Source organism: Cricetulus griseus, chromosome 3, assembly GCF_003668045.3.
Source record: "Cricetulus griseus strain 17A/GY chromosome 3, alternate assembly CriGri-PICRH-1.0, whole genome shotgun sequence".
Lineage (NCBI taxonomy): Eukaryota > Metazoa > Chordata > Mammalia > Rodentia > Cricetidae > Cricetulus > Cricetulus griseus.
The window spans coordinates 209,135,739-209,160,641 of record NC_048596.1 but is presented as its reverse complement, the minus strand read 5'-3'; the positions used below and the strand labels follow the sequence as shown (position 1 = coordinate 209,160,641).

At 41.9% G+C, this 24,903-nt stretch overlaps 1 protein-coding gene across 19 annotated transcripts in view; it reads right to left on the bottom strand.

Moving 5' to 3' along the window:
* The window catches only part of Znf438 (zinc finger protein 438), a 133,127-nt gene that overhangs the window by 5,390 nt on the left and 102,834 nt on the right, over positions 1-24,903 (bottom strand). For 15 of the 19 annotated variants that reach the window (XM_027405448.2, XM_027405453.2, XM_027405447.2 and 12 more), the window contains 2 exons: positions 7,229-9,035; positions 5,106-5,935 (listed from right to left, as the gene is read on the bottom strand). In XM_027405448.2, the coding sequence (XP_027261249.1) occupies positions 5,377-5,935; positions 7,229-9,035 (2,366 nt within the window). In that variant the 3' untranslated portion in view covers positions 5,106-5,376. Of the gene's footprint in view, positions 1-2,459; positions 3,636-5,105; positions 5,936-7,228; positions 9,036-24,903 lie in introns of those variants that run through there. The other 4 variants (XR_003483332.2, XR_003483331.2, XM_027405461.2 and 1 more) reach the window with 4 other exon arrangements.

Genomic DNA, 24,903 nt, shown 5'->3' with positions numbered 1-24,903 from the left:
AGGAAGGCCATGTGCAATGCTTCTTTTCCATAACACATATCGCAACACAGGACGTGCTACTTCAATTTTCTACACCAAGGAATAGCATGATGGATATTCTTGGTTGCCAACTTGACTACACCTGGAATGAACGAAAATCTAAATGGCTGTGCACACCTGTGAGGGGTTTATTTTTTTCTTAATTAAATCATTTAAGTGGGAGGACCCACTTTTAATCCTGATCTTTGAGGTGAGAAGATCCACCTTTAGTCCAGATCTTATGAGGTGGAAGGATCCATCCACCTTCCCCCTGGACCACACCTTCTGCTGGCTGCCTAAATAGGACATAGAAAAAGGAAGCTTGCTCTTTCTCTGCCTGCATGCTCTCACTCTTGCTAGCAAGTTCAAACCTTCACTGGAATGAGAACCTACTCCTTCAGGATTCTGGCATATACTGAAGACCAGATGAGATATCCAGCCTCATGGACTGAACAGCTACTGCATTTTGGACCTTTGGTTGGACTAGCTGAATCACAGCCTGTAAGCCAGTGGTTCCCAACCCTTCTAATGCTGTGACCCTTTAATATAGTTCTTCATGTTGTGGTAACTCACAACCAAAAAATATTTCACTGCTACTTCATAACTGTAATTTTGTTACTGTTATGAATCATGATATAAATATCTGATATGTGACCCCTATGAAAGAGTTCAGTTTGAGAAACTGACACTGCTGTAAACCATTCTTATCAATCCCCTCCCCTCTTCTGTTCCTCTAGAAAACCCTGACTTATACCCATAGCATTCTATTATATGTAAAACTGTAATTTTTTTGGCCCATTCTGATGCGTTATACCCAGTCTTCCACTTAGAAACAAAAATTCAGGGACATATTGTTCACCAATTTGTGTCCTCATGTACTGATTCTTAGAAGTGGGATCCTTGGGTCAAATGGTCTGTGCCTTTTGAGTTTTGATGCTGAGCAATTTCTTTCTATTGATGGTAGATCAAAAATATTCATGCCATTCTGTTGTCTGGACATTGGGGCAAGGTTTACTCTGCCCTCCCGGTGCCAGATTGGATCCATTACTGTCAACAAGCTCCTTGGTCACATCATGATATTACACTGTTGCCTTGTTCTTTCTTCAAACACTGTTTGGACTGGACTATTTGTGTGTCAGGGGCAGAACATTTGCCTTGCATGTGTTGGGGCCTTGGCTTGATCCATAGCATTGCAACTGGAAAAACAAACACCTATGACATACAGACTTCATCGGCATTACAGAGTAACTTCTTGAGTATAGTTACTGTCAAAAGCTTGGCTCCATGAATGTCATGACAAATGATCGGGCTTCACTGAGGACAGGGTGGGAATGGAGACATGCATAATTGCATGTTACCCCACAGCCAGAGCCTCAGGGTGGTTGGGAGCACCTCTGTTTGGGTCATCTCTATGAAAAACTGACATTGACACCTGGGTGGCAATGGATTAGACTGCCCTCATCGCCCTGCCTCTGTTGACTTGTTCTTGCCAGCCCTTAGGTGTGGAGCCAATTCATGCTTCATAAAAAAAGTACTTACCTTTTTTTGGAATACTGAATAGGTATTTGGTTTCAAAAAATATGACCTATTATAATGCTAATAACTGTCAATTGGTGTTTGGAGCATACACCAGAGAAAGGTAATGATTCATTGTGAGTGAATTCTTGACTGCTAACCTAATAGCAATGAGGACATTCTGAGGATGGAACCTGCTTAACTTCACATGAAACCTAGAGCAAGGGGTTCTGACATTACTTTGTTTTTTCCCATAGTGTTTCCTAAGGTTAAACAACACACTGAGGCATCTCCACAAGTCAGACTGTGGCCACTGTGTTGTGCTCCCAAAAGGGAGTCTGTACCCCGAATCTGACTTCACAATACACCCGAGAAAGAGGCATTGTGGTCACAATGAAACCACCACAGTCAAGGGCAAGCGTGAGACACAACAGACTTCTCCCCCTAAAGAACACTCCCGGTGAAAGTTCATGCAGCATGGAAGCCTCCATCAGCTGCTGCCTATCCATGGGGACTTGACGCTGAAACCCTGTGCTGCTAAACCCGGTGACTCCTGACCAGTGCGTATTCTCAGGAGCTCAGTAAAAAGGGAAGGCTCTATAAAACACGCACCTAACAAAGTATGTCAGCAGCTTGAACGGAGCAGGCCTGTCCAGATAGGAGAGCCCTAATAAATAAGCGAAGCGCAACATTTATTGCCAACAATCGTGTCACAGGCCCACAGAAAACTGGAGCCGTGCAGCTGGGAGAGGAGGAATCTGCAGCCAGAGAAGGCCATGGAACGTGCCCAGGCACAATTATTTACGGTGTGCAGATGAAGAGACAACCTTCCATATGAGGAACAGTTCAGCAGAGGAGGGTGGGCTAAACCAGGATGAGATCCAGAGAGCCAGCGAGCGCAACGAAAGGGACATGAATAAAAATGACAAGCAATAAAACAGTACAAATCAAAAATGCTGTAACTTTCAGAGATAATTTAGGGCCAAAAGAAGAAGCGGGAAAAATCTGGCTTTGGGACAATTTTCTGAGAAGCAAAGACATTAAGCAAAATGAAAGTGCTGAGTTGAAGACACAATTTACCTTGATGCCATCCTAGCTATGTGCTTGGTGTTTTATTAACAACAACAAAAAAAATTGCAATTTTGCATTTAGCTGATGACATTCTTTGTTGTTGTTCACCTAGTAATAATCTGTGTGCTACTCCCTGTATAGATGGGGCTCCAGGATGACAAAGGGTTATCTCTGTCCTCAAGAGGCTAGTGGTCTTAACCCAGCTTCTGGATGATGTGTGCATACGACAGCAGCTTCACCGAGGGAGAGCAGAGGAGCAGTTGCAGGAGAAAGATGCAGATCTGGAATGCCAGCCTCCACAAATGCATTTTTTATACACAGATGTGCATTCCTCTGTAGTTTCAGACATTGCAATATGCATTCAAGGGCTATCTGGGCCATTTTTAATGATTTTTATATGCTATGATGAACCTCCTTCAAACCTAACCCAAAGCATAATAAATACCATCCACCTGCTGCTTTATGCTTCAAGAACTCTTCCTAGTCACTTCTCAAGGTGGGATGGTCACTGATACTTTAGAGAGAGGCTGGAGCCCTAGAAAGAGACTTCTCTCTAAGTCACTGGGAATAAGTGGCAGAGTACTTTCTTCCCCTGACCCCTGTATGTGCTCTGTGGGAGAACAAGCTGGAACTGTGCCAGGATCCAAGGGCTGCTCTCCCAAGCTTACTAGCTCAGTGACTCCCTCTTCTAACAAGGGCCCTCTTCTCCTGTTCTCTGGAAGCACTGATTTAAAGGGCTAGAAGCCCTTTACTTTGGATGGCACCAGGACAGTTTGCACTGTTACACAGGTGTACTTCTACAGGGTGGAATCTGAAGGAGTCCTTACACACAGGTCCTTCAAGTCTTCACTCTTCAAAGGCAATGGGACTTGAACCCAGGAGCCTGCATTCTACCAGTGAGCTATGTCCCCAGGCCAAAGAGTTTTCTCATAGATGCTCAGCAGCTCCTCTCTTCTACTATTCCCTCCATGGCATGAATCAGTGTCCTGATGACATGCTTCTAAATTTAGTCAGCAACTCCAGCCACTGCCCTGAAAGACATTATAGAAGGAAATTTGGAGCTAAGAATACCTTCTGGTCACCTCTGTTCTCTTCTCCATCTCAGCTTGGCACCTATTTACAGAGACTGTCTATCTCTTACTATACCAAGGGCTTGTGGCTGAGTGTGTGTGTGTGGGGAGGTCCCTACAAACAAACTGCCATCCAACTTTGCTCTACCTGCTGGGTGTGCACCAACCAGAATGGCCATTTTGCCCTTGGCCAGCTGGCCAGCTTTTCTGAAACCCTGTTCTGTACCCAATGACTGGATGGTCTATGAATCATTTCAAAGTTTGATTTCAAATACTAGTCTTGGTCGATCACAGGTTTTATAATCTTTAAAATAAATCCAAAAACTAGCAAATTCATTGAGTTGTAGAGGCAGACTATTTCATCACTAATGGAGGGGGGGTCTAAAAACAGCAAGCACTTGCTGGCTGCTGTGATCTCTTTGAAGCCAAGTTGAGAGTGATCAATGGATAGACTATAGCAAGATACTTTAGAGAATCTAAACCAACCCTCTTTGTCATATTAGAAACCTTCTCTCCTTCCTGCACTGCTGCAAGCCACAAGGTACCTATGAACAACTACACATTGAAAAAGGTGATGTAAGGTACAGTAGTTTATCTATCAAAGTTTCCTTCTTCCTTCCTGGTAGCCTTCTCAAGCCCATGCCAGGCAAACAAAACAGGTCTGGCCACATGCGCAGAGCTCTCGTGGGATGGCAGCAGGCTTGAGGCGATGAGTGCTCAGACCCCACTTCCCAGAAAATGACTCACAGACAGGATGGCCAGAAACTTCAAATGGCAACTTTTGTGATTCAAGGTAATTGCCCAGGAATTTAAGATGCCATCACTTACTCTTGACTTTCAAAGAGACTCTAGGCTTTAAAGGCACAGTTGTATCTAAAATTGATCAGCTAGCGACAAGCCTCTGAAGTTCCTGAGAGGGAGAGAGAGCAGGAGGCACCAGCCACATCTGGTCTGCACCATGTAGTTCACTTTCCAGGTTGTAAATTTTCAGGTCTCAAAGACTTCCTGAAAATAACTTTCTACCATGCAAGTAGATTTTTTTTATTAGTTGAAGTATCCATTTTTCTATTATTTTGAGATGGAACACTAGAAGACTTGCTGGCTACTCTTCAAAGAGCTGCACATTTAAGAAAACAGCAAAATTATCAAAAAAATGTGTCTTGAAAACACAGATTTTAAATCATGGTGGAAAAAAACATTAAAAAGATTGTTCTAGAGCATATCCAAATAAACAGAGACTAATAAATATGAACATTTAACATGTAACTATATACTATAATTGGGACTACATTCCACAGTTGCAGAATTAACTGTTGATAAATATAATCAAACAGTATTAAAATAAGAGGACACATGTATACATACACTGAAACACACACCCTCTCTCACAGACATCCAAAAACGTGCTATTGAAAACAAGTCTTCTCTCCATTTCAATTTCCTAATTTTAATATTTTTATTTATTATTAAATAAAGTCTATAATATTAGAGAATGCATGGAATTTTAAAGTGAGACTACATATGTTAGAAAAATGCATCCAGGGCACATATTTTATTTCTTAAGAAAATAAAACTACCCAGAAAAATTACCTCTGTACACTGGTGTTGGCCCTGGAGTGCTGGATCCTTACAATTAAAATACTAACAGAAACAGGGTGACAGAAAGGTGGTGTGAGGTCTCTTCAGCTGGGTGGCCTCGGTGTCACTGCCTTACTTCACTGAGGAATTCAGGAGCTCCCTGGTTAGAGATGGCCCCCAGGATAGCCCAGAGTCTGGCGGGGTCCTCACAGTTGTGCTGGCGTACCCAGTGGAGAAGCAGGTCTTCCTTCCTCCCCAGCATCTTGGCACAGAGCAGGCAGTTAAAGCCTGAATGGGACCAGAGAAGCTTGGTGGGGTGCTGTGGGCTGCTCATTCCCCACTGGCCACCTTCACTTCCTGCCTGTGCTTCCTCCCTGTTCTGATGACAGGGTGGTTGCCTTTTCACTTTAGGACATGCTAGGGAGTCCTCCACAGAGGCCCAGGGCTTTGCCTGCTTCCTTCTCTCAGGGTGCTGCTTCTGGTGGGGAAGCCCCACTCTGCTGCCTGGTAAGATTACCTCCTGAAGCCGGCCTTGGATCTCTTCCCCGTGAACATGAAGCAAATGGAACTTTATTTCAGCAAAAGACTGAGCAGTGATTTGACAACGGGCACATCTGATTTGCAACTTGACTTTACCTGCCTGGTTTAGAAGGAAATCTTCTTCCAAACTTGACTTGGTTTCCCTGGAAAGGGGGAAATAGTCTAGGTAAGATTTCCCAGGAAAATGCAACTGGATCTCTTGCTGTCAGGTCTTGGCCTCTGGGGATATAAAGCACCCTGCTAAGGAAAGTTCTGCAAAGCCGAAGCAGAGGCCACAGCAAGCTGCCGCCCCTAGGGACAGACATCTTTGAGGCCATTAGGGACCAAGAGTCCTGTATTTCCCCCTAGTGAACCACCTCCCTGGTTACTACGGGTGCAGTCAACATGAAGATTAGGTAATATGATAGGAGCTGCAAAGGTACACCGTGGCACTGCCGGAGACGACTGTCCCACACCATCCATGCCACCCCCATCACATTGGCAGTTTGATATCTTATTTCAAGATGATCTGAGGACATGAAAGCAGTGCAAAGGGGCGTTCTTATTAGTGGGAAGCACATGAGTAGACGGAATAAACTGCTGGAGATGAGGAAAGGCGAAAGACAAGAAAAAGCTAGGGCAGGCATCTTGTTTTTATCCACTATGATAAGGAACTGGGACAGTAAAAAACAAGCAGAGAACCTAAGGTGTTGGGCAGGGTATCCTTCTCACCCCTCAGTCACCTCATTTGTGGACATTGGCCACACTACAGGCACTTCCCTGGTCATTATTCCTCAATTGCTTGCCTTGTCAGTGTCCAAATAATGGAGATTATTGTTGTTTTTAATGATGCCAAGGAGCAGTGCTTACAAAACCAAAGGACACAGGAAAACTTAATCTGTCCTGACAGGTAACAAGGGGCACATGTAGAGGTGGAGTACCTTGGGGTCTGGTGAAGGGGGTGGCCTCACAAAGTGTTGAGAGATAGATAAAGCTGTTTAGATAAGAATTCTATGAATAATAATTTTGGGGAAGCTATTTTATAAAGACTACTAAAAACTATATATGGTAATATATTTTAATTTTTAGATGCAAAAATAATCTGTCACTCAACTGTCCCCAGCATACTCAAACTGGCATGCATGCCTTAACTTACACAAGTTTGAGTAATTAAACATTGTGACTTAGCAGAAACCAACAAAAAGTGGGTTAATACTTCAGAGAAGGGTGGGTGGGACAAGGTAGCTTATTTTACCTTGTAACATCTTTTGTTGTTGCTATTTTGGGACAGGGTCTCACACAGCCCAGGCTGACCTTGAACCCCTGACCTCACTGTCTGGATCTGCCAAGTGCTGGGACTGTAGGTGTGCGCCACCACTCTTGACATGCTTTGAAACCTCACTCCTCTTAAATCTCAACAGCCTGTCTTGCCAGGCTTCCCTTCTATGAGTGCTCACCTCTCCAGTGGGCCATCCGGTCTCTGCACATAGGTATCTCTGTCCTTGTTCCTTGATGTGTCTCCTGGCTGCTGTTCACTGGAGGAGGGCTCTGTGCTGATCACAACCCTGTGTACCTCCTTCAGATGGCCAAAATAGACTCGAACATGACCAAACACTTTTGCACAAAACTCACAGCACACTAGTTTCCTGGGACGATTCTCACCATGGTGAAGTTTCATATGCGCACTCAAGCTGCCAGGACGGACATAGGCCTTTCGACAGATCCCACAACTGTAAGGCCGTCTGTTAGTGTGTGTATTCATGTGGTCCAGAAGGTGGTGTTTGAATTGGAAGTGGTGGTTACAGATGGGACACATGTGCCAGGGCTTCTTAATGCCAGAGAATCCGTTTCTGAGCCCAGAGCTGAACTTTGGGGCAGGGCTGTCACTCTGCTTGGAGACAAGGCATTTCGGAGGCAGTGCATTATTCAGCAGAGCATCCTGACCTAAGCTGCTGGGAGCCTGGGACTGCAGTGCAGCTGCAGGGGATTCCAGGGGTGCTAAAGCAGACATGACGATGACAGGCTTGGGCATGATGCTACGATACTTTCTCGAAGTAGCCTTGGGCTTCTGGTCTCTGGGTTCTTGGGGACTGTTTCTTCCCCTTTCCACACCATCTCCACACATACCAATAATGTATTTCCTCCTTTTGCCCTGCAATGCTAAAATCTCATCTGGCACTTTCCATTTTCTTCCTTTTCTCTTTACTGCCCCACTGCTTGGTTTTACTTTGTGGCTGAGATCTAATTTAGTGACAGGACTGAAGGCACTTTCACAAGCATTCTGCTTGGACCCATGCAGAGCAGTTACCTTGCTGGGCATCGTGGTGGCTGCATCAAACCTTTCTGTGATGGGCAGTCTCTCATCACAGTTGGCCCTGCATCCAGATGAAGACAGTTTGGCATTATCAACATCTGATTCCACTTTGCCCACCTCTGTAGCTATCACTCTTGAAAAGGGCAGGATGGGCAGTTTACCCTTTGGTACTAATGAGACCAACTGAACCACACTGCTAAAGACAGTGTGTGCAGGAGCCACCCGGTCTTTAAGCTCTTCACCAGCAACAGCAGGCTTAGTGGGCACCTCCTTCCTGGTACAGTCTGCCTTCTGCATGATTGCTGGGAGGCTCTGTGGGGAAGAGGAATCCTCTGTAGCACATGCTGGGATGGTAGGAAGCTTCAGGTCTCCACAGCTGCTGGTTACTAGAGGATTTGAATCTCCTTGGCCAATACTATTGGTCAGTGTAGTTGTCTTGATGGTGGAGGAAGAGTTTAAAGTGGGCATTTGTTTCAATGGGCTGGTCTTGTGAGGCGGTTCAGGATGGGCTTGTGGGGAAGGGGATATTTGGCATGTCTGGACTGGGCCAGGACGTTCATTCCAGCTACTCTTGCGAGGGCTCAAATCCTGTTTCTTTCTTAACCCTTTGTTACTTGGTGGTTGGTATCGAGGAATAGGCAGTTTAAGGTTTTCATGCAGGGACATTCTTGGCTTCTGAATTGGCTGAGTTGAGGCAACATTCGGTAAAGCAAAAAGAGAAAACGTGCCCTCCTGGCCAGCCACCTGCATCAAAGCATAGTTCTGGGTGGGTATGCCCAGAGGCTTGGAGGAGAGAGCCAGACTCCGTTGGTCAGAAAGTGAGGAAGGACAGGGTAGCACTCTGGATGTTAAGACTTTAGGCACAATTTTTGGTGCAATGGTCCTAAACTGACTCTTATTCTGTAAGCTTTTTCCACTCTGCGCTGTTCCAGAAGGGATGTTTGATTCATCTGTAATGACAATACACAGATTACTACAGTGCAACTGTCCTGGTACTGAAACTTCAAATCACATCTGATCTGGGATAGAGACCTGGCTCAGCAGTTAACAGGATATACTGCTCTTGAAAAGGACATGAGTTCATTTCCCTGCATGCACCCATGTTGTGTGGCTCACACCTGCCTTCCAGTGGCAGGGGATCCATGTCCTCTTCTGGCTTGAACTCATGTGTATATACCCACACCCACAATATATGTAATTAGAAAAATCTAATTTTTATGTTCAGACCAGATTCCTTAGCCTGTCCCCATCTTCCTAAGCAACTGTCTATGTCCTTCAAGACAATGTTTACAGGTCACCTGCCCTACATTCCCAAGGACTGTAATTCTCCTCCAATGTTGCAGCATAATTCTCCTGTTAGAATGGCAGCCATTAAACAAAACTCCCAGAGAGCTGGGACTCTGTCCTGGTCTCTGTGCTCTGTAAGTCCTTCATCCAGCCTCTGTCTTACCCATTTTGACCCATCTTCCCAAACCAGAGCAATCCCGAGTCCCTTTCTGATCTCCAAAGCTGCAAAGTATCTTCTCTGGAATATTCTACAGTCACTTCTGTTTGATATACATGCCTTGCTTTCCCAGAACAACTCAGCCTCATGAAGGTGAGACATACCAAGTTTATCTCTTATCACCCACTGCATCTTTGGTCTGAAACAAATGCTTTTTGCATCAACTGGCTTTCCACTCTGGTTTAGGCTGCACCATTTGGTGTTAGCAGTCCAGTCTGCTTTGCAAAGTGATGAATTCCAGACTGAAGGTGGCTTTGGTGCTGTTTTCTGTGTGACTTATGAAATTTCTTCTCACACCTTTCAAACTGTTTATGTATGCTTTTGCAATTAAATCATCAGCATTAAAAAAAAAACTGATGTGACACTTTAAAAAATGTTAAACATAACCAAAGAGACACAGGGTGATAAAGGTACAGAGCTGAAGAGGGGGAAAACAAAACAAAACAAAACATGAATCACACAAAAAGCACCTCCTAGGATATGAATAGGGACAATTTTAATGGACAGAATAACGTTCCATTCATCCCAGATTTATTGGCCTGACCACAGAGCAATTACTACAAACTTAAGAGAACAATTAAGGAAACATTTTAGCTCCCCATTCTAGGGACTGAATCATCCATTTTACTCCCAAGGAGTCAAGGTCACAAGGCCTGGCTGTGGAGAAGTTTCTTTTTTTTAAGTGCCTCATATTAATCAAACTTCATGTAGGCTCACATATACTAGTTGCACGAACTCGTGCTTTCTGAAAGTTATGGGGCTACATGAGGGTTGGAGTTTACTTTTACATCTTAGGAAAGTAGTAAGTGGGACTCTCTCTCTCTCTCTCTCTCTCTCTCTCTCTCTCTCTCTCTCTCTCTCTCTCTCTCCAAATGTTACATAAGACCCAGCAGAATCTGCAGGTCGTCCATAATTAAACCCACTGCCACACTTGCAGCAAAGTACTTTCGAATTCACAACACAGCAGGCAAATAAAGTTCTGAATGGTTTTATTTCAGTCCAGCAGCTTGCCTCTGAATGACTTAGGTACCCAATTTATGATTTTAGATTTTGGAGCTTCCTGTAAAGGGTTTTAGAAAGTTGTTTGCAGGATACAGGACAGGAATGTGGGGAGCTAAAAATCCATTGAAACACAGAGTAAAAATCTTTAAAATCAGCCCTTATAGACTGCCCACAGTTAGTGAACCAACAATTTGAGCAGAAAGTTGCCTGTTAACACTACGGTAATAAGCAACATAGTAGCGATAATTTGAAAAGTACGACAATTTAAAAAGTTCTTTAATATTTGCTTAAGAAAAAGGATGTCCTGTGTGGTCGCACAGCACTAGGAAGCAGAGGCACGCAGATCTCGGAGCTTGAGGCCTGATGGGGGATTGTCCTTCTGTATGCTGTGAATATATGTTTCTCTTATTAGTTGATGGATAAATGCTAATTGGCCAGTAGCCAGGCAGAAGTATAGGTGTGGCTACCAGACAAGGAGAATGCTGGGAAGAGAAAGGGAGAGAGAGAGAGAGAGAGAGAGAGAGAGAGAGAGAGAGAGAGAGAGAGAGAGACACAGAGACACAGAGAGAGACACAGAGAGAGACAGAGAAAGCAGTCACAGAGACACTATGTAGCTTCTGGGAAGATAGGATGCCCGGCATTCTCCGGCAAGCCAAGACCATGTGGAAATACTTAGATTAATAGAAATGGGTTAATAATTAAGAGAGAGCTAGCCAATAAGAAGCCGGAACCATAAGCCAAACAGTTTATAATTAATATAAGCTTCTGTGTGTTTATTTGGGAGTAAGGGCTGCAGGACCTTACAGGAAAAGAAACTCCATCTATAGAGTCCAGCCAGAGCTACATAGCAAACCCTGGGGTGTGGGGGGGTGTTAGGAAACACATGCTACTTGCATTAGAATAAGGAGGCCACTTCACACAGTAGTTCAGTAGCTGCATTAGAGTGAGGAAGGCAGTCATACAACAGCTGCATTAGAGTGAGGAAAGTGCTGTGTTAGAGGATGTTGGGAAACATTTCCCATCCTTTAAACCAGAGGAGAGGTGGGACTAGACACCAAAGGAAATGTTAATGGGAACAGTACATTAGGCTACTGGGGTTAAACTGAAGTAGTCAGAGCAGCAAAGAAGAAACCGTAAGAAACATACACACAGAGGAACGAGTGTGAAGGGAAGAGAGGGTTGAGAAGAGACACAGACACGAGAGTTGACTTTCAGAGGCAGGGCACAAAGCCATCAACCAATTAAAAGCAACCAATAGCCAGGGTTGAGGTTTGCCTGAAGGTGTCCAGAGAATGAAGTTTGGAAAAGAGTCCTTACTTTTATGACAAGGTATTAGAAAGCAAGTTTCTGAGAGGCTGGGTTTCAGAAATGAAACCTGATACAGCCATACCAAATGGGAGTGAACTATGACACACTTAACTTGATCCATTGCTCTCCAGCTATCTCCCCAACATGGTGGAGACAAAATTGCACAGGAAAAGCAGTGACTTCAGGGGGAAAGGAGGCTGTGTTGACTTTAGAGTTATCTAGGAGATGGCTTCTGAGTATGTCTTGAGAGCTTTCTGAAGAGGTTTAATTAAGGGGGCAGACCCACATGGAGTGGGCTGGGGTGCTGGCTAAATGAAAAGGATGAAGGAGTAAGAAAGCTGGGCATCAGCATTGATCTTGCTCTGCTTCCTGACTGTGGCTGCAATGTGACCCCAGTCATCGCATACTGCTACCACCACTCTTTCCCTGACATGTAACATGCCCTCAAGCCTCAACGCAACATACACCCTGCTCCCTCCTTGCCCTGCCTTCAAGTTTCTTTTGCCAGGTATTTTGTCATAGCAGTCCAGAGAGGCCGAGTGTGGATGAGAACAAAGGCCATTCATTCCTGGAGGTACCCAGCTCTGCCCCAGCAAGGGCAGACTCTGATCATCACAGTGAGCAGTGTGGGCAGCCTGAATGGCAAGCCTAGGTGATAGGCAAGTGGTAGCCAGTGGAGCCCAATGTTGGGGATGAAAAGCCTATCAGTTGGCTCACGCTCATTAATCACAGCTACTCACATCTGTGGGATGAAGAGCAAGCCTTGCCAAGGATATTGAAATTAGGTGTGCTGATATGCATCTATCAGGAAGTACATATAAAGATGGAGTTTCTCATAAGTGTGCTATGGTGTTCCATTGCCCAGAATCACTAACGATAGGAAATGAAACTGGTGCATTAGTGGAAAAGTAAGGCAAAAGTACACAACCCCAAAATTGGAGGGAAGAAAGAGCAGACCCCAGAAACTAGTTAAATGCCTAACAGGAAGCTAATGATAATCCAACACGGTATTTTGTAGCTGTAAAGGAAATGACAAACTGATTCAGAATACTCTCAGAAGTTTTTTATGGGACAATATCCTGTCACTTAGATTCTGAACTCTGGGATTACACATGCAAATCTATCTTTGTTGGGTGGGGAGAGCTAAGGGAATAAGAAGAAGCTTACCATTCACTTGACACCTTGTCTTGCTCTAGGGAGGTACTCAAAAGTAATCTGCTCAGTGAGTGAGACACTTTACCTAGATTTATCTATTGAGTATGCAGGCATGTGCATCCCATGGTAAGCGTGTGCAGGTCTGAGGACAACTTGCAAGGATGGGTCTTTCCTTCCATGACAAGGGGCCTAGGGACTGAACTCAGGTTGTTAGGCTTGGTGGTAGGTGCCGATACCCACTGAATCATCTCACTGTCCCCATTTGGTATATGAATAGGATTCTGCAAGTGAGATCTTTTGGGCTAGTTGTGAGTGTGTGCTTCTGCACAAATGACTACATCTAAACACATAGAACAGTTCATGCCCTTTATTTTCTTTGACAGAATTGATGACCAGAGAGGTAATTTAGTAACCCGACGGGTAGCACATCACTGTCTCTTGAAGCTATGAGAACTCATCTCTCCGCAAGGACAAGCAGGGACCTGGGACTTGTTCCTCCAAATGTATGCATAAAAGTCAGTTATGCTAGAATAACTACTACAGTTTTAAAATTTATTTTTTGAACAGCAGGACTCCTTAGAGATGAAGTGCCATTACATGTTTTTAAACTCTAAAAAGTGCTAGCAAAGCACAACTGTGGCTAGTCTCTCTTGGCAACACAGCCACAACAGCAGTTGACTGCACTACACTTGTAGACCTGTTGCAGATGGCACAGTCTAAAGCCCTTCGCCCGCACTACCAAATCCCAGATCTTAAAGAGCTGTGCACTGAATAACAAGAAGGAGAAATTTCCACTGGCACTTATAATTTCTTAAAATCACACAAAATTAGCCATAACAGAGTTAAAAAAAGACTCACAGGACCCTCAGGTACTAAACATGGGCTTTTATTAACCAAAAGCATAAAAAGGCTCACTCAGTAAAATTAATTTTGTACAATTATTCAAAGAGAATACTTAATATTAGAACTTTAAGTGTGGGCTGTTTTAGTATTTTAAGTATATTAGTAATCACTTTGAAAAGTGACATTTACAGCTGGTGAGAACTGATCAGACTGCAGAATAAAGGGGAACAGGAGGTGCTGAGTACTTTATGGCCTGAAATCTATAGCAGGTGTTTTAATTGAACCCTCATTTAACTCCAAGAAAGTATTATTGCTCCCCTTTTACAGATCAAGAAAAGTGAAACCAAGGAGAAAGCAAGCCAATGAACTGTGTGACCTACTCCTTTTGAAGGAACAACTTTACTTCCCTTTATTTCCCTGTATCATCCTAAACTAGATTATCATTTCAGAATGTTAAGGAGGAAAAGAGAAGATAGACTGAAGCTAAAATGGCTAGTCAAGTCTGTATCCCAGTTAATGATACTCTTAGGGGGCTCATTATTAAAGCTAGTTTTGTCAAAGTAAGCTGTGTGACAGAAAAGAAAGCTAACTTTCAGAGCTGAGTTTGCACTTACTATCACAGGATTACGACAAACCCAGAAAGGCCGGAGACACCTGTGTGGAGGATGAGCAACAGGAGTTTTTCTTTTTCTCCCCCATCAGCATGAGGCTGGATGTGCTGGGTACTTACTATTCACATGTTAGTGGTAGGAAGTAATCAACCAAGGGGCTCAAGAGCTCTGGTGTCAGTGTCTACCATCATTATGAAATCCATCTCAAAATACTTGCTGTACCCATGGGGTGATTTTCTAGATTGAGGTAATACATTCCCTTCCTTGTTTACAGAGCAGAAAGGGGGTGGGGTCCTGCTTTGTTGAGGCTAAACAAGCTGCCCTCCCCCACTATGCTGTTGGTCCAAATTCTACCTGCTGAGTCGGCAGGGTGCAGGCAGAGAGACAAATGTTCTGGATTTAAGTCCCTTGGACCCAGGCTTAGAATGAATGAGCTGTCAAATAAACTGGAAAAGACAAGATTTTAGAAACTTCAGGTTTCAATTTTACTAGACTAAAAGAAAAAAAAAAAACCCAGTTTCAATTTTATTTGTTGGGATCTAGATTCTCCCTCCTCTTTCATTTGGCTTTGGAATTGTAAACTTCAGTTGGAGTTCAAACTGTTTCTCAAGTCGGTCTCTGCTTAAAACAAATATGTTAAAACTGGGAAGAAATTTAGGATAAAAGAAATGACTCAAAACACAAATGATTACAACCTAATTTTGCTAAAAAAAATAATAAACACACCAGCAGTGTGCTCAATAGCATAAATTTGAAGGATGTCAAATTCATTTTGAGTTCCTACACTTTCACACTATGACTGCTAGGATCATCATTACTTGGACCCACATTTCAGGAAATTGGAAGTAACACAATGAAAAACATTTCCAGGTGGAAACTGAGTCTGCTTTGCCCAGTCTCCCTAGCATACCTGCCCTGCCCTGCTGAACTGAGCTTTCAGGTGACACCCCCAATTCTGATGACAACACCCATAACTAGGCTTTTCCACTTGGCATGGGCTACACACGTTGAGTCATTGCCTCCCTTAGCAAGAAAGAGAATTCTCATTATTTGAGCAGCTGTGTTTCTTCATCAATACTGTTTCTTAGACATTACCCAATACTAAGTAATATTTTAAACGCCAGCTACTCTGTAAAACACATGCATTATCTTATTTGATCCCCAAAGTACGTCGAGAAATGATTGTTATGAGCAATTTTCAGATGAAGATTTCCAAGCTAAATAACAATGGTGACACTCAAATTCTGGCCTCTGGATGCTTTCTTTTCTATTTCTCCAGTGGCAGCTATGAACACCTTCACGACCTCTGTTAGAACAATAGAGGAGCTCATGGTTCTGTTAGATTTGTTAATATTTATTATTCTGATATTTATTTTCAGTAGGAAGAAAAAAGACACAATTTAAATTCTCCTGTTATGGAATAGCTCTGAACTTTAAAACCAGCATTTCTTTTATGAGACACAGCCGAGGAAAGGGAAGGAAAATGATGCTTGTTAGAACCCAACAAACCTGCCTCTCCTTGTGTCTGTGGCAGCTCAACCTTGCCCAACATCTGATCCACCCTGTCAGATTCTATTCTCAGTGGTCCCCCTTCTTAGTTTGTCAGTTGACTAAGTGTTAATTGGATTAACAATTCAGTGTGAATAGGAGTTAATGTGTGCATTTTAAGGAGCTGTGCTGGGGGACAGTGCTCCTTGCTTTTGTTTATACGCAGTAGGGAAGAAAACTACTGGCTAGCAAGGCATTCAAAGGTTTTAAGGCTGCTCTCCAGGCCACTAGGATGGAAGGTCATTGGTGTGGTTTAGGATGCTCACTGGCTGCTACGTTTCTATAGGACAGCAGGGAAAACTGTGGCCAAAGGGGTAGGAGAAACAGAGTTTTCACAGTGCTTATTTGCAGATTTCGTATTTTACTAAGTAAGCAATTAAGATATTAGTTCAGTGGAGCAGTAGAGATGCCCAGTGGGAAGGTATAGGAACTTGCTGCACAAGCCTGACCTGAGTTCAATCCATGGGACCCACATAAGGGTGGAAGGAGAAAAGTAACTCCACAAAACTGTCCGACTAACATTTGTGCAGTGGCATTCATGCCAACACATAAGCATTATGTGCCCTCGAACACAATAGTAAGTTAGAAAGTAACTTTAAAAAAGCTTACTTAAGTACAGAAAGAAAAGTTGGGCATCAAAAGGGAACTACAGTCTACAAAACTGTGTAAGTTAGATAAGCACAAAGACCATGAAGTAAGAGAAAACAAATGTTCTTTATGGAAGAATTTAAAAGTTAATTACCTCAAATATTAATGGTCATAAAAGAAAATATTTATACAATGTGGTTCCTGAGACTCAAGTAACTATTCTTTGGGGGAGCTAAAACTTATGTTCCAAATGAAAAGAAAAATTAAAAGACTTTTTTAGTTAAAATTATCTTTTAGTAATTTTCAATTTCAACACATTTCAAGGTTCTTTATGTTAGTTAAAGCTCTTTTATTAGTTCTTATTTAAGAGCTTCAGATAAGAAACACTAAAAACCATATGAGGAACACATTTTGTTTTTAACTTATCTTTTGGCAGAAATAATATGTAGCATGCACAAAAGCTTACTACAACTACACAACAGTAAAGCTAAATGTTTCCCTAAACCTACAAAGGACTGGGCAGTGTAGTGATTTAATAAAGTGCTAATAACCTTCCACAGACTCTATGCAAGCCAACTAGAGACTTCTGACTGTTTCCGGACCCGCTAATATTGAGTCACTTATGCAATCCAGACCCTGATGGATGAACCTCAACAGTAGGAACAGCAGACATCCTCTCCGCATCTTGTCACCTGTGCACACTGTCTTCCCAGGGCACTCTGACATGTGCTAAAGGAGTGGGAACTACCCCTGAAAGAGCTTGTGCCTAGCTCAAAAGTCTGGGCATGAAATCTACCATCAGCCAATGAAACTGTCCATTTCTTTCAAAATCATATTTTATTTGTTTGCTTACTTTAAAGATAGGGCTTCAAATAGATTGAGCTGGCCTCAGGTTCACCCACCATGTAGTGGAAGCCGAGCTTGAACTCTTGATCCCAGAGGGTCCACTACTGTCTTCTTATGGCCCCTAGCCCAACAGGGCCCCACCTGTACTCTTCCTCCAAGGGCCAGGATTACATCGTCTTTTTAAATTTTGTATTTCAGTAAAGATGAATAAGATGACATTTGATGAGAAAAACCTTTTCTTTAGTGGGTTAAACATAAGGTTTCAGCACCAGAAAGTGGATTTAGCAGGGATCTATGCAGAAGTTGGTCAAAACATCATCATATAACTTAAATGGATAGGATTACAACCTTTTAACACAGGCACCACAAAGATAACATTTTTATTCTGTAATTTCAAGGGCAAGTTTGTACAGAAGGGTCATTTTGGGGGGAGTATACAAGCTGCATTAAAAAATAAGGGCTGCAGGTAGGTGGCTTAGTGGTGCAAGTACCTGCCTGGCATGTATCAGAACCTGGACTCAACCCACAGTACAGCATAAAGGGGAGAGGGAGGGAGGACAGGAGGAGGACAGAAGGACTGTGTTTTATAGTATAGTCTTACAGATGCTTTATCTTTGCTTCTGATTTATCTTCAACTCACAGTGATTTACAACATTTTTTGTTACACTTTTCCCCACACCTCAGCTTTTATGCCAACAGTTTATGATTTATAAGTACAAATGCACAATTTTGGACAGCTGTGGATCGTCACCAGAAAAGCAGCCCCTTGTGACCACTTTACTGTTTTCTAATACTGGTTGTTAAGCTCTTCAGTCAAGGCACACGTTTAACACAGGTACATGCAACTCTAAGACTGTGTAGCCAATAAAGAAGACAATGATGTGCCAGCACAATTGACTAGCACAGAGAGAACTGGGCCTGGAGTATCATTTGCTGAGAATTGTCAGGCTGCCTGTGTGAACAAACATCTACAGGCTCTGAGCTACAACTAGTCACATTCTGCCTGCATATATGGCCGTACTACCCTGAACGTGCCCTAGATCAGATTCTTTGAGAGCTAGTGCAGGGAACGAAGTCACTCAGATTTGAACACTCTGGGAACTTTGGGTTCCTTTTTCTTTGAATTCTGTCTGGCTTCTCCCCAATCCATGTCTTTATTCTCCTTTGATGATGTGAACATGCTTCATCTCCTGGTTGGGAACATGTGAGAGCTTCTTGTTTCTACATGCGTGCGCGCGCGCACATGCGCGCGCGCACACACACACACACACACACACACACACACACACACACACACACACACACAGGAGTTTTTCAGTGAACACAGATTTCAGAAATACTGCAATAGATGGATTCCTATCTTCTTGCAAGGGGCTTTATTTGGAAAATAAAGTTCATTTCATTTATGTTAAGATGCAATGAGCTATTCTGAATTGACAAGTACATAGTTCAGGCTTCTAATCATTAATATGGGAAGTATAAGAAGATATACCTACACCAATGCTGTGTAAGCTCATCAGCAGGGCCATGTGCTGAGTGCTCATTAGGTCTGAGACTGGGGCCTCCTGTGGCCCTAACAGGGCCCTCTCTGAGTGGGGAGGTGAGTTTCCAAAGAGCAGGGCTCCACGAGTGGGTGGACTGGGCAAGAAAGTCTTCAATAACTTCTAAAGGGGTCCTGAAGCTTGAAAATGCTGAAGTAGGTGAGTGACATATAGACTCTTCTGAGATTCTATAATCAATGTGTAAAGGGGATGGGTGATGAAGTCTGGAAGTGTTTTGCCTTTTCAGTTAAGTTTTCATCCCCATTACCTTTGTTTCCTGAAGAATATAACATGGCAGAGAAATAGAAAAGGTTCTGACACTAACAGAAATTCATCTAGGTAAGTACAATTAAAATATCAGAAATTGGCAAAGTTAGAACAAATAAAATGCTCAGCAAAAATTGTATTAACATGTAATTCTTCAGAAACTTATATTACCTAATTTGAATGGATATCCAAGGAATATCTGATAAATTGTTTTTAATTTCATGACATTTATGTTTTCCCCCAGATTAAAAAAAAATCTCATGATTCTTTTGATAGTCTTAGCCTTTCCAAAAAATAGAGCAGTTTCTAAAGCATTAAAAAAACAGGAATGCATTCAAATTATTTTAAACTAGTTTATCAAAACCCAAACAATCATGAATCCCTTTCTGTCTTTGTAGCAACCAGCATCAAACTCAGGACATTAAGCACACTAGGCAAACACAGAATTCTACCACTGAGCTAGACCTTAACCTGAGTAGTACTTTCTAACATATGCTGGATATCTTTAGGATTTTGATGTCAATTAATTTGAAAACAAGAACAGTATGTAACTCTATTAAAAGCACTACCAGATCTGCAAGTCTCTAGTCCTATCAGTATTATACTTTTAAAACAAAAATGCCCATCTTATATTCTTGGCTTACTAACAACCTAAATACCCATGTCAAACTACTTGGCTTTTATCCCTGCTCAACTCATCACACCAACCATCTGCATAAATAAAGATGCAGGCATCTGCTATATAGCAAATGGTCTCAAGGGCAGATGTTTCCATCCTTGTGTTCATGTCACCAGGGCTGGATACATTATTTGAACAGATGTACACAATCTCAAAGTGTTGTGTCCCACAGTGAAATGTCTCCAACTGCTTTCTATCAGAATACATAACTGCTATTTGCACTTGCATTTATGATAATGATAGAAAGCAGCAGGGGTTCTGACAAAGTGAGATGTGATGCTATGAAATATATTTACATGGTTAATTGGAATTCCTGGAGACTATGCTGCCAAGCTGCCACACTGACATTAATGCATGCATGCCCAAGTAAACTGTCTGCTCAAAATCCCGATTTTTAATATAGGTACTTCAATAAGAGTCCTCATAATGAATTTACTCAAAAGAATATTTTAAAATCTAATATTTTATCCCCAAATAAAATAAGCTTCCTGCTATGGTCTGCTCCATTCTTTCAGGCCACCTAGGTCATTTCCACATGGCTGTACAAGAATATAAAACTAGGTGTGTATGTTTCCCATTTGTCCTTCTGTCAACACAATAACATACTGATAATGTACAGCAGTGTTTTGCAGAAGTTATTGCACTGGAAAGTCTTGATTTCCAACATTAAACAGTTAACTAAAACCAGCTTGAGAGTGTCATTTGTATTTGGTCGGTAGCATAAAGTGGCACAAAGGTCTAAGAGCAACACTTAGACCATTTGTTAGGATCAAAATGTTTCCATATGAATTTCACATCTTTACAAACAAAATATTGGTAGTGCATAAAAACGATCCCTTTCCCCACCACCCAAGGAAATCAGGTCACAAAGCAGCGTTAACTGCCACTAGTGGATGCAAGGGCAGGAAAGCTGGAGCACTTAGAATAGTTTTCTTTAAAGCTTTCACTAAGCTACAGTAAGTGTTGTGGTTGCTGTTACAGATGCAAGATCTACTTTACTAACTTGCAATTTAAATGTCCCAACCTTCAGTCATTATACTTGAATTGTTATCCAAAATAACTTGTGTTTGTACAAGGTGGTGGTGGTGGTGGTGGTGGTGGTGGTGGTGGTGGTGGTGGTGGTGGTGGTGGTGGTGTGTGGTGTGTGTGTGTGTGTGTGTGTGTGTGTGTGTGTGTGTGTGTGTGTGTGTGTGTCAGAGGCACCATACACCTTTTTTAATATAATTTTTTTTATCCACCTTTTTTGAAACAGGGTCTCAGGGTCTCTCATTGGCTGCTGGTGAGTGTGAGCCACTCCATTTCCCCAATGCTGGGATTACAATCGAATATCACCACTCCTGGTCTCCCTTTTATACATGGATTCTTAGGATTCAACTCAGGTCCTTATGTACTTTACCCTCTGACCCCTCTTCCCTTGTCTAAGTAAGTTTTATTCTGTAAATTATCTTAATATTTCTATTGTGTTGTAAAGGAATTCACACGGAACATTTATAAACAGTTAGTTTTTGTTAAAGATTTTGTATTAACAAATTTTCCCACATGGTAAAATTTATTTGTAACTCCAAATCCAATGCTCATGGCATTTTCCTGCTCATTCACAAACATGTGCAGAGCATGGAAAAATCTGAGCCACACGACACTCACTGTACACAGCTGAGGTCAGGCAAGGTGACGCTCTGCCTTCATGTTTCAGTTTTCATGCTATAAATAAGAGTTCTTTTCATGGTCTATTTAGCTCCATGGTTTTTGTATTTTGTATTTTTTTTCTTGGTGAGTCACTATTTAGAATGACTCTCAAGCACAGTGCTGAAGCACTGCCTTTTGTTCCTAAACACAGCAAAGCTGTAGTGTGCCTTATGAAGAAAGTATGAATGACAGAGAAACCTTTGATCCAGCACACATTATTCTGCTGGCTCTGTGAGTTTGGTGTTGATGAATCAACTGTAACTAAAGTAAGCATCTTTACACCGGAACCTGAAAAACAACATTATATATTGATTGGTGTGACAGAGGCCCACAGAAAGTTAACTCCTTATCTACAAAGGGTGGTGGTTCAGTGTTGGTTAGTGCAGTGTTCTAGAGACTTCAGAGTACTGGACTGCAAACACCAGCCTACTGCCTGTATCTCCCCTCACATATCCATCACCAGCCATGTTTATGCTGCTCCTGCTGAGGATTGTTGTTAGGCAGGGTCACAGAGCACGGAAGAGTGGACTTAGTGGAATGCTTCATTTTTGTTCACTGGACAGAGAACAGAGGGAAAGAGGAGGCAGGAGGTAAAAATCCTAGAGAGGACTAGCTAAGAAAAAAAAATTGTAGCATGTTTTAAAAAATGTATAGTAGATAATGAGGCAATCAATGGCTCTTAGGCAAAACCCTCACAAAGTTGAACTCATGCTGGATGGCAGCTGGGGCTCCTAAAAAGCACAGACAGAAGAGCTGAGCCGACTACAGTTTTGTTCTTTACTCCTTGCTCACTGCCTCTCTGAAGGCAGTAAATATTTGTTGAAAGGGTGTTTGTTTCCATTGACCTTAGAACTCTATCCAGTTTGGTTTTTCATTAAAAAACAAAGATTGAAACATTTTCACAAAGTCTGCTATAATTTACAAACCTGTTTGGGGACTTGAGCATCTATAACACAATTTAGTAGACATCTGAGAGACTATTTCATGCTGGTGGATTTTTAACTCTGCCAAGGACAGAGAATTCATCAGGATTCTATAAACAATTCAAGATGAGTAACATCTTTTATGTTCAAATTTTAAGAGTCAAATATTGACTAATTACCCAAGTGTTTCTTATTTTAGTTCTAAAATGCCATACTCACAAATATCAAATTGTTTATGTCTGTAAGATGTATGCAGTCATTAATGTAGGGAAGATGAGAACATCCCTTTTGATATTACCACAGCACACACTATATTTTATTTTACTTATTTATTAGAACACTATAACTTATGTTACTACTTACTCTGTAGTCCAGGCTGCCCTGGAATTCACTATCTAGCTAACTTACTTTAAACTCATGGTAATTTTCCTGTTTTCACCTTTCCAAGGGCCAAGATTACAGGTATGAGGCACCCCACCTATTATTTTAAAAAATATTTATGATTGTGGTGGTGGTGGTGTGTGTATGTGTGGGTAGGTCAGAGGTTGATGTTGGGTATCTTCCCCAATCATGTTTCACCTTATTTTCTTTTAAATTGTATTTATTATTATGTGTATGGGTATCTTGTCTGCATATATGTCTATGTACCACATGCATGACTGGTACCCTTGGGAGGTTGGAAGAGATGTTAGATCTCCTGGAATTAGAGTTATATATGGTAGTGAGCCACTATGTGGGTGCTGGGAACGGAACCAAATGCTTTGAAAGAGCAGCAAGTACTCATAACCACTGAGCCATCCTTCCATTCCCTTAGCCAACTTCTTTTTACATGGGTTATGGGGATTAAACTCAGGTCAAAATGCACATGCAGTAACTACTATATTTCCCTAGGGCCTTAAAGTAGTTTACTAAATCAGAAAAGAAAAAAAAATTCACATATGGACTCACAAGAAAGTAACGGCAGTGGCTCTGCAGTGTGACAGTATACAAATGGTATCTGGACAGCACATGCTTAGTTAAACACAGTGGTCCTGAAGGGGACCACCCAGACACACAATGCCTGCCTCAGGGCATCTGCTCTTTTCTCACATCCACCACCTATGTTCATTGAGTAGAAACAGCATTCAGATTTAGGTTAATCTAATATTAGGGCAGAGTTCGGAAAGGCAGACAAGACCATATAGAGCAAGAACTTTCTACCTGCAGTCAGCTTGCCTAGAAAACAGCAAAACCAAATCATGAACTTGGCAAATGACTCAGTTCTTAGACATTCCTGTAAAACATAGCCTCCACTGGATGTAAACGAGACAGAACTCCAAGTTCCCCCTGCCTTATCCAAAGTGTGGACTTTAATCCTCAGTGGGCGTGACCAGAGTGAACTCTTCCCAGCACACAGACTACCAGTCAGGGAATATGGTGTGTGTCTGTGTGAGTTAACCAAAACTAATTAAATGCACTTGTATTTTCTTTTGTTTTCTCTCTCCCTTTCCCTACTGCTCCTGATTTCCTGTACTGCCCAATAGCTCAAGCTCCATCTAACTCACTCTATCATCAGAGCATGTGACTCAATTCTTAGTGAGAACCACCTGGGCCATCACTGAACCTGCTCTCAATAGGAACTTCCTTAGGTGAAAGTATGATAATGGAATACTTTCCTTAAGTACACAACTCTGCTAATGATATCTCATGAATTACATATTGAAATGTGTGCAGGTTTATAAAGCTGAAATTAAAAATTTTCATATTTATAACTAGCCATCATTGGTTTGTTAACTCCAATCAGTATTTACTTAATAAATGGCAAGTGCCCAGAAAATGTCTCATCTCACACAAACTGTTTTCAGAGACAAGAATACAAACTGTTTTCAAGACAATTACAAATGAATTTAGTATTTTTCTTTGCTAGAATATTAGTATTAATTAGAAAACATTTGAATGAATAAGTAAAGTTAACGAAAAAACTGGGCAACTTTTAGGCTTCAGTTACTTCTTTATTTGAGTAATTTTCTATAATATAGTTTCTGTTTCTGTTAATTTAAAATGATTTTAGTAATTCAAATTTGTAATTTAGTACTGACCAGAAAAAAAGGGATGATCAACGATTATTAGCAATCTATTTTTTATGTTTATATGGTGACAATGAAGACAAACAGTGACCTTTGGGTTGTGACAGATCTGGATTCAAACCAGTGTCTTATTGGTTGGCAAAGTTTTTTCATTCCTTGAGCCTTTAAAATAAAGATTACATCCAACCTATTGTGAGGTCTAAAAAAACAAAGGATGGAAAGCTGTAGTAGAGTAGCCATCATACTACACA